The 16,212-nt window shown below is 38.4% G+C and overlaps 1 protein-coding gene across 5 annotated transcripts in view; it reads right to left on the bottom strand.

The window, feature by feature from the left end:
- The window catches only part of PIAS1 (protein inhibitor of activated STAT 1), a 67,278-nt gene that overhangs the window by 5,774 nt on the left and 45,292 nt on the right, over positions 1-16,212 (bottom strand). For all 5 annotated transcript variants that reach the window (XR_013929697.1, XM_080396956.1, XM_080396958.1 and 2 more), the window contains exons 5-12: positions 15,140-15,230; positions 14,331-14,465; positions 11,032-11,137; positions 9,482-9,555; positions 4,021-4,181; positions 2,031-2,161; positions 1,537-1,714; positions 232-374 (exon numbers count right to left, since the gene is read on the bottom strand). Coding sequence is in view for 4 of the 5 variants with exons in the window: in XM_080396956.1 (XP_080253082.1) it covers positions 232-374; positions 1,537-1,714; positions 2,031-2,161; positions 4,021-4,181; positions 9,482-9,555; positions 11,032-11,137; positions 14,331-14,465; positions 15,140-15,230 (1,019 nt within the window). In the remaining variant the exon portion in view is untranslated. The remainder of the gene's footprint in view (positions 1-231; positions 375-1,536; positions 1,715-2,030; positions 2,162-4,020; positions 4,182-9,481; positions 9,556-11,031; positions 11,138-14,330; positions 14,466-15,139; positions 15,231-16,212) is intronic.

Below are 16,212 nucleotides of genomic sequence, written 5' to 3'. Positions count from 1 at the left end.
TTCAGATTCTCTTCACTACCAGAGCCTGCAAAACATGAACCTTTTAAAACCTTAAGATAGTAACAGAAATTCTCTCTTTTTTTTTTTTTTAAATACCATCTCTTCCTCTGTGGATGGAAAATAGTATTTTGAACTACTGGACTGTCAAACAACTGCATGTTTTAACCCTTTTACAATAGTTATTACTGCTTGAAGAGCTGTACTTACAGCTACGAGCAGTCAGAAGCTCACCTTGCAAGTCATAAGGCATAGGTGTCATATGGAATGGATGCCTGTAGTCTTGGATAAGCGATGTATTGATGTAGCTGGTGTCAACAGCAGGAAGGCTGGGTGTTCTTGACACAGGAGATGCTTGATGGGGTAGATTTAAAATGCTGGAAGAAACAAAGGCTTGTTACAATTGTAAAATATAGTCTTGGCTTTAATGCTAAAGAAGAAATGAAGATTTCTATTGCTGTTCCCTGCAGGGTATGCCTATTTTTAAATTTAACACAAAGTCAACGTCTCAATACGTGTTATGAACTTTGTGATGGGTGCACAACAACAACACCCCCTACTAAGATTCAAAGCTTCACTAAAAAGCATCACAATGCTACAGCATCTCAACAAGTCTTGGAAGAGACATGAGCACCCCACATTCCCTAAGCTTTCTTCTCACAATGACATTTTAATCAGAAAATTTAATTCAGTTCGAGACAGCTGAAGTTTAGCAAAATTAAAAGCAACAGAAAGTTCAGTCTCAGACAACAGAAACGGACGACTCTCACTATAAATGGTATTGGGATCTCTGCTATAAATATGTTATAAATACTCCTAAGCCAGGACAAGATGATCCTAAAACCATATTGAACCCCCAAAACCATACAAATCTGTACAACAGCACAACGTTTATACTCTACATGGTAATTAGCAATGGAAGACAGCCAAAGAGCTCTTGAGGAGTTTTAAGTGATCAATGAGCCATTTACATTACTAGAGTAGCGATCACTTCAATAACAGGATCCCTTTGGTTTAGCCTCAGTTTTCACCCCTACATGGTTATGTAAACAGGGTGCTATTAACAGCTTGGCTACTCAGGAGTAATCAAGTTATTCTGGTCTTCTTTATTACTATGCTACTGGCAGTAATCACCAGCAAAACCCACACACTCCCATACCACACCCATGCTTCTCATTGCGCTCTCTCTTCCTTCCCCCCGCCCACCCCGGTATGTGCTGCTTTTATATTTCTCTATGGGAGAAAAAAACATTTCCAGATTTGCAAAACATACTTCTAAGCCACAACCTTTTGTGCCATTTCATGCTCGTTTTCACAAATACAACTGAAAAACTGCATCATGTTACACTTAACAACTCAAAGTTGTTATTCCAGTCTTATTAGGCCTTGTGACCTGAGAGCAAAACCATTTGCTATAAGCTACTAAATCAGGATATAATCCAAATACAGAACTTTCTAGATGCAATTTCTTTCAAAATTGTTACTACGTTACATCATAAGTATATTCTCTCTGCATTGGCCTGTATATTTTATTCTTACCCCTTATTATTTAATGGTGATGCCGGAGATATGGAAGGACAGCTTCTCTTTGCAGATGGCTCTTCTTCCTCTTCATCTGATGAGCTATCAATGGTTAAATCAATCACCTCTACCTTCTTATTTTTATTTGACTGCTGGTGAGAAGACACCTGATGTTCCAAGGAAGAGCTTATACATCCTATACAAAGTAAATCAACATTATAAGCTGTAGCTTACAACAACACTACAGTCATCATAAAATCACAGCTTATTATATGCCATCATTAATAAAGCTTACAATTTAGAATAAAAGACAACAAAATTACGTAACATTGATAACTTAAAAGTACCATCAGTCCCAACCAGGTATTAGTCAAGTAATCTTTCTCACAAGTGATCATTAAAAGCTACAAACATCCATGCAAAAGTGAGCATTTTGAAAAGTTAAAGGAACATCAATACTTAACAGCTCAACACTATGACATTCAGTCCATACGCACCAGAACTCAACTTACCATCAACTCCATTGTAAGATGCAGTTACCTCCTGCACTTCCTTCTTTGATCTCATAGGAGCCCATGATCCATCCTCCTTAAACTGAATTTCATCACAATCTGTACAATACTTCAGGATTTCCATGAACAGCCTGTCAATCAAAAATATATAATATCAGTCCTCAAAAAAGCTTAAAGATATTGGAGGAAAAAAAGCAGTTATTAGTCGGTGTAAGTGTGAGTATGTGTTCTAAAAGCATCAAAAGCTTTCACTGTTCTTGCCTTCTCTCATCTGCTTCCTTAATAAAAGGTGTTATTGAAAAATAAATAAAATTTTTATTTAATTTTTATTAATTTATTAAAATATAAATAAAATAAAAAAAATCTAAAATAAAAATCTGCACATTTACTTAAAAGAACTACAACAGTGGAATCCTGCAGAGCTCATGACACAGAACTCTGTTTCCGAAAACACAGAAAGAATGCAAACTAGCCTTAAACAAAATAATCTCCTTCTTACTCATATTTATTTTTGACAATATTTAGCTGAGGAAGCCCACATCTTAAAGGAGTCCATATAGCTGAGTATTTAAGGACTAGTATTTTCCTGAAACCTCTATAAAAGCAACAACTCCCTAACAAAGGCTGAGCATGGGAATCTAAACTTGTAGCCTCTTCTCCTTAGCTGTGTCTCCTAAAACTTTCAGGATCCTGGCTCCACATCACTCCCAGTGGGAATTCCAACATTTGACCAAGGCTATTCATGTGGTTCTGCAGGAAAGAGCTTTAATTAGTGGGAAAAATCACTCTTTCCCAGATAGAAATATTTTCTAGAAATAACCTTCTCTTTGGGATGCTATAATTACGTCACCTAATCTCCAACATCTGCACCTGGCAACACAAAAAGAAATAAGGAAAATGCGTTGTTTTAATTACTACTACTCTTAGTCTTTACTATTTTAGGCTGAAAACTAGAACAAGGAAACCCACAGCTCTTTGATCTAAAGCACAGGACCTGTAAATCTCAGAGGCCATGAATCCAAAGCAGCCTGTGCAGGTCCTGAATGTCTCTTGAAGAGTTTTTTGTGAGGCCTTAAAGGGGATCCCAAGCAACCTTATGCTTCACTGGCAGGTCACCAAAATAGAAGCACATATTCACTAAAAAAGACTCAGTCGTTCTTGAGGTGGTTTCTGGGGTTCTATTTGTTTCAGCATTTTTAGTTTTGCTTTTTGGGGTTTTGTTTGTTTGTTTTAGCATTTTTATTTGTTTGGGTGTTGGGTTGTTGTTTGTTGGTTTTTTTTTTAATAAACCATTCTGGGTGTTCTCAGAAGACTTCATTTGTTCTCTTCCTTTATCACACTTTGGAAAGAAGATTCCTATCTAAGGAATTAAAATGCCAGCCCAGGAACACATACTTAGCATTGCTTCGTGAAGACCAGTACTAGGTAGGTTTTTTTCATGTTTTGCAGGCAGACAGTGCCAGGGAATCAATTTCTATCTCACTTTCTAGATACACGGCAACTCCCCAAGTGTGAAATTGTACATGGAATTGTAGATGCGTTTGGGGGGGGGGGGCAGTATTTATTTAATCTAACATGAATGTCTGCTATCAACTACGCCAGATTTGTGCAGTTGCTTCATTAAAAGACAACATGTGCTGTTCTCACCTACGGATCCAGCACTGTGCAATATTGAGGAAAAAAACCCCAACAACCCAACCTACAAGAATTTTAGGCAGAATAGCTCAAAATTTTACCTAGGATCGGAAGGAATACCTTTCATTATTATTCACTGTAACAGTTTGATGACCACAATTCTTCCAGAATACTGAATGACAAGGTACTTGGTTAGTAATTCTTTACCAACAGCAGGGAAATTAAATGTCGTGGTAACTTAAAACAGGTCCCAGCCAGATCACCCAGATTTCAGCACACTCTATTCCGTGCAGCACAAGAACAGTAAGCACAGTGTGTAAGGTACAGTCTTCATTTTGATTCAAGTTTTACTTACCCATCAATAATGAGATGTTCATAGGGAGCCTTCTTGTCACAGACAGGGCAAACCCAGGTTGGCTTCTTCTCATTCATTTGAATATACAGAGTGGCATCAAAACACTGCAGGTGTGAACAAGTCAGGGCCCTACATGGTATAGTTAGCCGCATTTTACCAAGCTTTAAGAGAAAAAAAACCAAAAACAAACAACAAGATTACATCATCTTGGTATTACACTAACAAACAAGGCTCTTCTGTATGAGACAGAGACAGGCTGAGTTTTACTCCAGAAAGAACTCTCATGAATCTGAGTTTTAATTACATACATGCCACATACACCATTCCCTCCTTCTGAGAGGTTTGATTATCACACACGAGTTACTAAAAATCACATTTTAAACTGCATTTGATCAAGGAAAATGAAGACTACATCCTGATATGTTCTTGTAACAAAATACAGAGTCCACTGAGCACCTGTAACATAGCAGTGTCCTGTACAACCACAAAACAAGAATTCTCCTTCATTACCAATTTGAAAGCTGATGAATATGGGTCAGTCCTCTCCTACTTACTCACAGTTCAAGTGTGTATCCAAGCTGCTGTCCACATCTCAGTCATCAGGGCACTATCAGAACTACTTGTTTAACTTTAAAGTCACAGAAGCAAGCATATAGAAAATGCATTTGCAGGATTACGGATCATTTCCTGACGTATTTCTCTAGCTCCAGCATTTTCACTACTTTCTCCAGAAAACTGTCAGAAACAGACTGCTCACAAAATAAATCACACCTGTTAACTATTCAGAAACAATCTTATACTCCTCCTGCTGTGATAAACACCACTGCTATGTATACAGCTTTGAGCTAATCTGAAATTTCGCTGCTGAAATTTTTCTCACATAAAATACAAATAGCTCACTATCCTCTATAATACCATCATACCTTTTCAATGCTACACAGGGTCTGCAAACGTTAACAGAAGATGAACAGGAGAAAATGAGTTCTAAAGTATGCTTTCAGTTGGGGACCATTGTTTCCTTCAAGTTGTGAAAAGGCCAGGACAGCGAGGTTTTGCAGGTCAGCACAAAGCTTCCACAAGTTTAATATAAAAAGCACAGCTGAGTGCTTAAACTGAGCAGGTAACATAGGAGTACTAGACACAGAAAGTGTTTAGGCTAAATTGTGGAACAGGAATATCTTAGTTTGGATTAGACAAATCAACGCTAACCTAGACCATAAAACATTAACATATGATTACGTTGAATGCAAAAATGATTAGACAGTGAAAGGGATGTCATATTAATCTGAAATAAAAGAGAGGAGACGCCTTAAAAAAAAAAAAACAAAACAAAACCCAAGGAGTTGTTTTCTGGCAAAGTGCTTATGCTGCAGTTTAGAAGGAGCTTTAACTGACCACACTAAAGGTAAAAAGTAAGAATGTCTAAACAAGACTTTTTCCACATTAAAAAACAACAAAACAATTATTTATTAAGAACTATTTATACTGAATACTTTGAAGTTATATGTATTTTACTAAAACATACAGAATTGCTTCATTTTAAAATCTTCAGCCAATTCTAGCAGTGGATAGCAAGAGGAACTGGTTTTAGTACGGCTTAAGCAAGCACGGTGGTCATGCATACTGATTCTGAGCAATACAAGATGGGTGCCACAGGATGGCACTCAATCTCAGAATATCAGGAAACTAAAAACAGTATCAAGAACAAAGGCTCTACTCACAGTCCACTACTTCCTCCATGATGCTTTTTTTTTTTTTTTTTTTTTTTTGCATCTCCCCCTAAGCAGAAATCCTCCACCCCATTCCCAGCAAATTCAGCTAGATTGCAGGATCTTGCTTATTTTTCTTCCCTCCGGCTCTCAGTCACCATCACAAAACTCACCACCAGATGGGAGGGGAGCTGAGAATTCCCTGGGGAGCCTGCAGTAATGGTGCTGGAGAGCCCAGGCGGCAGGAGGTGCTGTATGTGCCATGTGTTTGGCACCCCCTCCCCCAAAATCCATGACCAAGCACATTATTTCTATCACATAATCAACCCCCAACAAAGCAAGGCCCCCTGATCCATGTCTGTTAGGAATTCTTATCTCCCAGATGGTAGGTCAATGGCTCATTTGTCTTTTGGGCACAATAAGAGTCTCCTAGCTCAGTGAGGAGCAAGAGTAAGGATACCAGAGATAAAACCTGGATGCTTCTACATGATGCAAAATAAAAATAGGAAGGTTGAAGACAAATGCTGCAGGAAGAACATAAATACCTGTCTCCTGAGTAAAAAAGCCGATTTAAAACAGACACCTTTTCACAAGCTTTTGGTATAAAAACTGTGCTTCCAATGTCTAAGCCATAGTTGGATTTAACCAAAGCCATACGCATGCAGATAGAATCAGTGTACTGAGCACTGATGTCTCCTTTCCCATTTTTGGCATTGAACTTCCTGGATCAGCTATGCCATACTGGCCAAGCTGTGTCAGAACTGACAAAACAAAAGGTCATAAGAGAAGGGATGCATCCCAACTTTTGAAAAAACTGTGTTTTCCAACACTGTTACAGTTTTGATTCCAGCCAAAGAAACACTGCTTTCATTTATTTTACGACTGTACAAAACACTGCTATCTTTTCATGCTAAAAAATGCACCCAAAACAGAAATTAAGGATTTGTAAACAAAGCTGCAAAACCTACAGTAAAATGCTAGGTTTGGAATTTTTGTTCAGTTAAATATTTGGGCCAGTTGCAGAGCCTGTGGATTTATTTGTTTTTATTTCAAGGGAAAAAAAGAACATGAATTCAAGTGTCTTCCTGAAATACAGGCTCAGTTCAGCCCATTTGTCTGCTGTACCTTGGATAGATTCAGCCAACAGTTAAGGACAGCTTTTTCTCTGTACTCCACAGTCTCAGAGGGAGAGCAGGCCCCTGTGCTAAAAAAAGCTCAGCAGCAATCCAAAACAAATTCAGAGGAAGCTGCCTCACTCTGTACTTTCTTGAGGGCAAAATAAGGGTTATAAAGTCTAAACCTGCCACTCCCATTCAGATACGAAATTCCATTTATTTTATTGAAGTACACACACAAGAGAATCACACCCGCAACAAATGAGATGGGAGAACAGCACCCTAACATTACCACAGCTGAAGATGCATCGTTCTTTAGTTTTTGGTTCTGCTTGGAGAGCAAATCAGCATTTTCAATGTGTAGTTTCAAAGCATACACTGTCCATTCAAGCATTAGAAAGTAAGCACAAAATATTTACAAAAAAAATCTCCCTGAGCCAAATGTTTACAAATTAGCAATTAAAAATATGGAGGCTATAATAAAATTACATTCAGACCTGAGGACAGTCTGAATCATGCTAATAACCTTTCTATTCATAGGACAAGTTGAAAGGCGCGGTCTGTCCCAACGAGCCTGTGCAATGATGGATTATTCCAAGAGCTACAGTGAAATCAGACAGCACTGAATTAGGAACATACTGGGGAAAAAAGTGTGGTTTGTAAACTTTATTAAAATGACACAAATATGCTCAAAATAACCTGCTATAGACTTTGTTTTGTATGTCTACCAGAAAAGTAGTAAATTTTAAAGAGGAAATGAAATGCTGATAAAGGTAGGACTTCTGAAGAGTTACATCCCAATGTCTGATTGCTGGTTTGGTTTTATCCCTGGCAGAACTCTGAGGAAGCAAAACAGGACTTGACATCTTCATTAGTATTAGCAAACTTGCAGTCCTAAAAGCAATGTTGTAGAGGATATTCCTGCTCTAATACCAACTCATCTGAACTGCAGTCATCCAGAAAAAAAATGCATCTAAACACACTGCAGAACTTTTATCAGTAATGGAGGCAATCAGGACAAACAGAAGCATGTCAGAAAACCCTCATGGAATGATCTGTAACGCAACATAACTGCCTGAAGTAGTAGTTCTGACAAATCAAGTACAACAGAAGTAAAAAACCGTAATTCCAGAAGATGCATGAAGTTTAATTTAAGATAATGAATGAATACGTAAGCACTTCTAAACTCTTTACAGTCATTTAATTTCTACTAATGAATTACTATTCTTGTCTGTATTGGAAACTAATCGTAAGTGGTAAGAATACTGTGCCTAAAGAATGACAAAATAAAAAACAACAGGACTATCATTGTGCTTTATAGAATAACAAAGTACTAACAACACAACAAAAATTCAACTGTAAGAACTCAACAAAATAAGCTGCCAGGTGTGGACCCAAAATACTTCAGCATTTCAAATCTGCAGCAGTTTTGATGTGACACAGATTTCCACGTTTACATGATTACAGGTTATGGGGGTTCTAAGTTTACAGATCAGTATTTTATTTCGTAATTCCAGTCTCTGTAGCTTTCTTACAGATGAGTTTTACCTTCCTTAAAAATGTTATTATTTAGCTAGCATCAATGTTAGTATGGAGAAAGTCTTAAGATCATGGATCATAAAAATACCACTTTTAAGGGTTTACAGTAACCTAATACACATGTAACAAGTAACCACGATGTCAACTGTGCTTTTTACAAAGCAAAGCTTATATACCTGAAAGTTTATTTTCACATTGGTAGAGTTTAAGAACATATTAAATAACTTGAGAAATAAGCTTCAATTTTGCAAGCATAAAGTCTTTTAGAATTCAGAACTGAAAATTTTGTGTCAAGCTTGAGCAGATTGAACCAAATCAGGAAACAGATGTATCCTTAATCTTGAAAAGAGGTTAAAAAGTTATACTGCAATAAAGATACTGTGTCAATCAACACAGAGAGCAACTATTCTGAAGCCACATGTATACCTGAAACAAGAGCATTAAGTCCCAAAGATTAAATAAAGTGCACATAATATTAATATTGTGCAGCGTAGCAATGATAACATAAACCCAGCTATAAACTACCACTTATCTCTGCATCTACTTGGTTAAAAAGAATTAGCAGGTCAAGATACAATAAGTACTGCCACTTCCACATTCATTGGACCTGTATTCTCCCACTTCCAATTTAAAACAAATTTTCTTTGAACCACCTCTAGGACACTGCTTCATTTTTAATCTAAGATTATTAGATACTCAGAGTGTACACATGCATACAATCAACTTCAGTTAAAAGACGCTCAATTCTCTGACTGCAGACAATGACTGAAGAGCTAGTTTTAACAGGCACATTCAACTATCATACCACTGAAATGGCTTTTATCAAGGACCCAAACTGCACACTCAGATGATCTAGTGACAGATTTAAATGCGTGCTTACATATAATTTTGAATGGTGTTTTCCAGTTAATGGAATACTCATTTTCTCAGGGGTACATCACATGCTTAAGCACGGTGACAGGTAACTTCAGCACTGGATCTGATCCCCACAAAGTTAACACACAGGTAAACACAAGCTAACCTCTACCAAATACGTGTCCCAGAACAGCCACATTTTGATCAGAATCAGTTTTGAATGAATAAAAAAAACAAACTTACTGGACAAAGAAGAGAAACTCTTAAGCTTGTTGTTGCTATTTCACTGTCTGGATCAGCAGTCAGTTTCTCTTTAACTGTTATTTGAAAGAAGAAAAAGTTTATTTTACAGTTGATTTAAAACACAAACTGGATAATAGAGAAATAAAACAAGTCTGAAACCACGTGCTAAACTTTCAGTTTGCTGTATGTACTGGAAGCAAGCAGCAGTGACTATTGTTTCAGACTCATACAGTAAACAGGTAACATAAGCAGTCTTTACTCTCTAGAAAGATCATAAACAACAAGATTTAAGAAAAGTGAAAAGCAGAAAAGCTCACCTTAAAGCAAGATCCCTAGAAAATGTATTTATACAGAGATGTCTCTTTTCACATACATGCAACTTTGTACTTGACAGTTATTAAAATCTACCAACAAGATGAGCCACATTGACTTGACTGTTAACTTCAAGCACATTAAAAAATGTCACTAACTCACACGGACAAGCATCACTGTAAACCTCTGAAATACTCATAAAGGAATCCTCTGACTTAAAATTGAAAAGGAAATTGAGAAATAGGAAATCAGAAGTATCCTGACAAAATTTGAGTTTTAAATAACTGCAGTGAAATATTAGCACTACAGAAGTATTTCATCTCTAATCATCCTCTATTTTTCCCTACAAGGACTGTTTTATAAACAGTCGTTGGTTAAATGAACAAGTCAGTTGCATGTTCTGCCTGCTCTATGAACTGGACCTACACCCTCATTCTCACCTTGTATACACAGAGCAGCAGCCACCTGGAAACTCTATCGATTTTTGTGCATTTCAGTGATCACACTGCATTAACACAAGCTAATGCCCAGCACTATATACCACTGGCTTTGTAGCATTTACTGGGCGTTTAATTTCTTCCCTTTTGGAGAAGGTCTATGCTGTGTACAACGCACATGATCTGAGCATTAAAGAGTATGATCAACAGCTGTCAGGTGTTGGTATTTTCACCCTCTCCCTGAAACAGAAACATACAGCGTTTTTTGATTGCATTTACATTGCACTTATACCAACGTGTATTTGTCCAAGGAAACAACAAAGCAGCAAACCTTAAATTTGGAAGGGGGTCAGGAGGAGCACTGTGCTAGACACTTTCTCCAGGAGCTCACTCCACAAAACTGTGCCAAAGGAACAAAAACCGTGTTGATGGACACTTTCCTCCAGCATCAAGGTTCAGTAACGAGCATTTAGTTCAGCTTGCCTGAGGTACTGAATTACCAGTTAACTATATAGATACAGTTGTTCTATTCTGAAGAAACAAAGCCAGTAAGGCTGAACTGAAAGCGATTCTCTTGCATTTTTCCCTTCACAGTGTCAACAGGGTTCCTGGACTGGCTCCTAGTACAAACAAAGGCCTCTGAGTCTTTGAATTGGAACTGAATACAAAGAACACCACTATCAGATTCTCAAAACCCAGAGAACTGTAGGAAGTCCAAACCTCAGTTAGTACACTCCTATTTCAAATCTCCTTTTACAAAAGCTATTTCTCCTTTTTAAACAAGTTGTACATCAGACATACTTAGTGCTCTAGAATGATCAGGGTTCCGTATTCCTTTTGCTCGCAACCTCTGCAGTAACACCGTAGAGGACAGCTGCTTTACAAGATAGACTGCCATGGAATAGTTCTAGAAAACAGAACAAAAGATCAAAGTGAAAACTGTTTTAATCAAAAGACAGCTTGTATTTTACACAATGCTTATGCAATTTATTATGTGATTACAGGGCACTGTGTTTCTAAAGCAGTTACAAGACTTCAGATGGCAAAGTTTTCATACTAGAGAAAACCCATCATGCTCCAGAAAGTTCACAGGGCTGGAGTTTTAGAGATGCAACAAAAGTGACTTCATGCTTCACTGAGATTAGATTTAGCTGCAGACCAAACTACTGAAACAGCATTTAGGACACTTCTGGAAGTTTTACATCTAACTCGGGACATGCAGTCTGCAGTCCATTTAAGAAGGGTAATTTTACATCAACAATGTTAAGTACTGCAATTGTGTTAATACATTTACGGGAAGCTGTCAGGCCAGGTATCATCAAAGGTTTTTTTGGTTTTGTTTTCTTGGGGGTTTTTTGGATAAAAGCTTATTTTGTTTTCAAAATAGGAAAATCAGCCTTGATGCCTCTTGAAAAGCAACACAGAAAAAGATTTATCACCCGCAATATTTCCTACTCAGTCTAGAAGCACTATTCAACTTTCTTTTTCTTATCTTCCTGTGCTTACCGTCTACGAAATGCTAACTTCACTGTCAGAGCTTAACAGAATTAAGGGAGTTAAACAGTTCCAGAGTACAGGGGGGCCAAGATATACCCTAGTGAATCTAGCCCGAGCAGGCAAGAAGTCACCACTCCCAACTGCATGGAAGAGGTTAAGGTCATTTCCCCCCCACGAGTCTCAACAGAACAGACCATGCGAATGTGCCTTATCGTTGTCAGCGAAAAGCCGTGGATGCTCACTTCTGCCACTACAGAAAATAATTTGGCATACAAGCAGGTCAGATGCAGACCGAATATCAACTCTGCCAGCTCCCCTGTAAGCAGGGTAAACCTTCCCTCAAGGGAAGAGCAGGAGTGGCAGAGTGCTCTTCCTGGCATCACTAACTGATTTCAAACCACAATCTGAGACGTCTGAGCTCTCATTTTTATTGTAAACTACTAACAACAGTGGGTAAAAACTGTCTTTTAAAAAAATGTGGTATTATGCTATGCATTCATCAGCAACACCCCTCTCTTTCCCCACACCCCCAAAATGGAAAGGACAAAAATTGTGTTCTCAACGTTAGGGTACATCAATTACTTTTTCATATAAGCAGTATCTGCTAAACCTGTAACTGCACTCATATACTTTAAATTGAAAAATGAAAGTCTTCCCCCAGCAACTGCCACGTATGCTTCCACTAACAAAACAAAAAAATCCGAACAATTGTGACATCTACCATCCTTTATTTAGGACACCACCAGAATCCGAAGACAGGATTTCAGTAATATATCTTACCATAAAATTACACAAATTGAAATAGCATCAGAAACACCACATTTTAAATATTTTATTCTTACAATGAATGCTTCTCACATCGTTAAAAACCACTACTGCTCTAACTTGTTTGTTTAATGCCTCAATTAGTATAGAAGTTAGAAAAATGCTAATTAACATTGTGAAATTATTTACCGACAGCTTGAATCTACAAAGCTAGGAACTTGCCCAAGGCTTCTTGTACAGAAGGCTCTTGAAACAGATTGTATAAAAATCACAATTATGACTTCAGGAAAGGTAGAGTACACCAGTTGAGACATGCAACTGACTCTTAAGGGAAGAGGAGGAGGGGAATTCAAATTCTGCACTATGCAGGCACATCCAAATATAAAATAATTCTTCACATTTAACTATCAAGGTCTCAAACAGTCACTTGAGGAAGCGTTACACTTCATCGGTGGGGAAGTTCTGATTGGCATCTAATTCTCATGAAACACACTAAGAATTTGCCACTCTCTTCAGTTTTGTACTGTAAGCTAGAAGTCAACCAATATGGGGTTTATAAATAACATATCTACGAAGCCTGAGAAACTAGCCAGGTCACAAAAGACTAGCTAGTTCACAAGAGCCTAGCTTAGAGTCCACACAGTTTAGAAACATCTCTTTTCCCTAAATCCTCATTGATAGCCTCAAGCAAAAGTGCAGCGCACTATTCAGAGCAATAACCAAGATTCATCAGCTTGTGTGCAGGCACTTCTACAACGTAGACCACGTCAGGTTCATTTTTAAACACTTATTTCTGATACCTGCAGTTCTCATTAGATAAAAGAAGGTTGTTTTTTTTTAAAAAAAAAAAAAAGGAAGGGAAAAAAATCATTCAGCCATCATTTACTCCATAATCTGAATGGAGACTGTTTTACGCTCCACAAGAAATCCACCATGAAATACCATCGTGATGTTTTATAACTGGCTATTGTGCATGATTGGGCTGTAAGCATTTTTCCACACTGGTTCAGGAATCCTGGGCTTTGTGCACTGACAAATTCTTCACCTCAGGACAGTTCTCGGGACTTCTGAAAACAGGATGGCTACAATGGCAAAGCCACTGTTTTTCAAGTGCCTCTTGACTCTGTAATGCATATCTTGCAGGATTTTTGCCGTCAGTGAAAGCAGTGCACTAATTAATGGACTCAATTATTGAAGTAACTTTTTGCTGCATGTTCCAGATTTAATTAGACCAGTGGAACATCAGCAATTTTTTAATACCAATTGTAACGTTCCCCGCCCCCCCAGCCACAAAAAAGTTACAAAACCATTATTTTTTAAATATTAAGTATAAGGACACCAGTTGTGAGAAAAGAAATGTAGAAAAGGCAAATTAAATCTCCTGGGCCATGCTAAGTTGCTACGCTTTGTGTGCACATTTACAGTCATAAAAGACCACTCTGCACTGAGTGCCACATGCTAGTTACAAGTTGAAGACAAGATAAGGTTTCTCAAGCCCCTAAAATCAGGAACTTTGAAGTCAGGAGGTAAGACAAACAAAGTTCTATAGGATGTCCTGACCTTACTAACTGGGCCTTCAGTGAGTCACCATGACAGGGTGCGTGTCTGTGTGTGAAAAGGGAGAGATCACACCAAAAAAGTTGAGGGCAAGTGATCTAAGAGAGCATGTTGTATCTGCCTAGCATAAAGTAACACAATCAAAAAGAAGGAACAGCCTACTACTAACCCATTAAGTATTTTCTGCACAATTAAACTTGCTTATCTTTCAAATCTTTCAAACAGATGCCAGAGCAGAAACTAGTAAGCTTTAGACAGCATTATCTACCAAAGGTACTTACTCTTCCAATTTCTGCAGTCCATGAAACGACGATTGTGTTTGGTACCGTCGTCGATAATCTGACGAGTGAGGTAATGTTGATTGGTCGGCTAGGTCGCTTTGGTTCAACACCATTTTTGGTTGGTGGAAGATAGCCCTAGAAATCAAAGTATTTTTCTCCTCAGCAAAAAATAATAATAATAATAAAAAAATACTGCTTTTGCTTTCTTGCCCTCTCACCACAACCCTGCCCCAATAAAGGCTGTGTCTTGCCTGAACCAGGCTCCCTCTTCAATTTGAACAGAGAGAGAGAAAGAGAGATCAGACAATAAAGTATCACACGTTTTACTTAGAGAGCCTAACGGTTTCCAAATTCTAACCCTGCCCACAAAACATTAAAAGACACATTTGCCACCTCTCCTTTCTCAGTACTGCTATTCAACCTGCCTGGCTAACATCGCCCACTGTAATCCTGTGTGCTGCCCCAGTACCGCAAGTTGACGTTTTTCTCTTTACTCCTGTTGCTCAGTGATGGTCTATTCCCTGCACAGATGACCTCCAAAACACACTCCAATTTCAGCCAGACTCACTGGATGTTTGTCAAACATAAAAATTTACTGCCGCATTTTTTGAAAATTAATATTCTGGATCTACTGGTCAGTCTCCTGAGAAACAATTTCCTTAGCTATCTTTTCCATTCATCTATCCATCTTCATTCAAATGCTCCAAAATGTGAAGACAAAGGTTAGGATAAATTCTCAGGCTAATTTCTGACAGACAGTTCTTAGTAATGCTATCCAAATATGTATATCAAAGTAACATCTTACTTACTGGAAGGCTGCATGGTTTCCCATTTACTTTCACACAGAGATTGGGTGGGAAGTGATCTTCTTGTGGACAACTGGTTTCTGATAAACAAAACCTAAAAGCAAAAAGCTTCCATCATCTTTCACTTCTAAAGTCATTTAAAGATCATCTCTTCCTAGGAGGATTTTTTTTCCTACTGAGTTATGAAAACATGACAAAATTTGCTAAACACAGTCCTCAAATTGGCTGTACAGATCATTAAGCAGGAAAGCCCTCCCAGATGACAGGTTTCGATCAAGATGGCTGTATGATCTTCCTCAGATTTCTTAATTCCTCAGACTGACTCTGACTCATTCAGATATACACGTGCCTGTTACAAAAGACGGATCATCCGAATTTCTTTCCTACCATTTCTCCAGCCTGACCTCTTGGTACAAGACCAAGGTTTCACAAAGGAAAAAATACAGTCTTTGTCCTTCCTCCAACTTCAGTAAACTAGACAGCTGTTCAGCCACAGCATCAAACGCTATCCTCACACCTATGTCCAGCCTCTTTCTTCATTTCAGTTTTGTTTATTTACTTAAGTTCAGACAGGCTTATTTTCTGCTGGAACCAAAATAAGACACACCCTTCCTTCTCCTGTGAAGTGTGTGTAGGCCAAGATCGTGGACAATAGGCATTCAAAGGACCAAAAAGAGCCTCTCGACTCCACTGGATCTCTTCCAGGGGACCTGCCTGGACACACAGATATACCATCACATCAGGGTAAGCTGTTCAATGCAGATGTGCTTAACGGGCTGCTGCTCTCAAAAAGAGGAGCTACCTTCTGTCCCCGCTTTCCCTTATGCCCTCCTTGTCCCTTTGTCCATCTGACCCCACACAAAGCCAACTCGACTTGCTGATCAGCAGAAGGGGGATAACAAGCAAGACCTAAAAGCAGTTGTTTTCTGTCTGGTGAGTGAACAGCTCGCTATGCGGACGTGACCAGGGGGGTGAAAAGCAAGACAGCCATTTCTGACAGGAGCAAGCCCTGAAGTCAGCACTGCTCACCGCCACCTGCAGAAATCCAGGGATACATAGGCTTTAATGAACTTAGG

This window comes from Falco punctatus (assembly GCF_963210335.1).
Source record: "Falco punctatus genome assembly, chromosome: 7".
NCBI classification, from domain to species: Eukaryota; Metazoa; Chordata; class Aves; order Falconiformes; family Falconidae; genus Falco; species Falco punctatus.
This window is presented reverse-complemented; position numbering and strand designations above follow the sequence as displayed.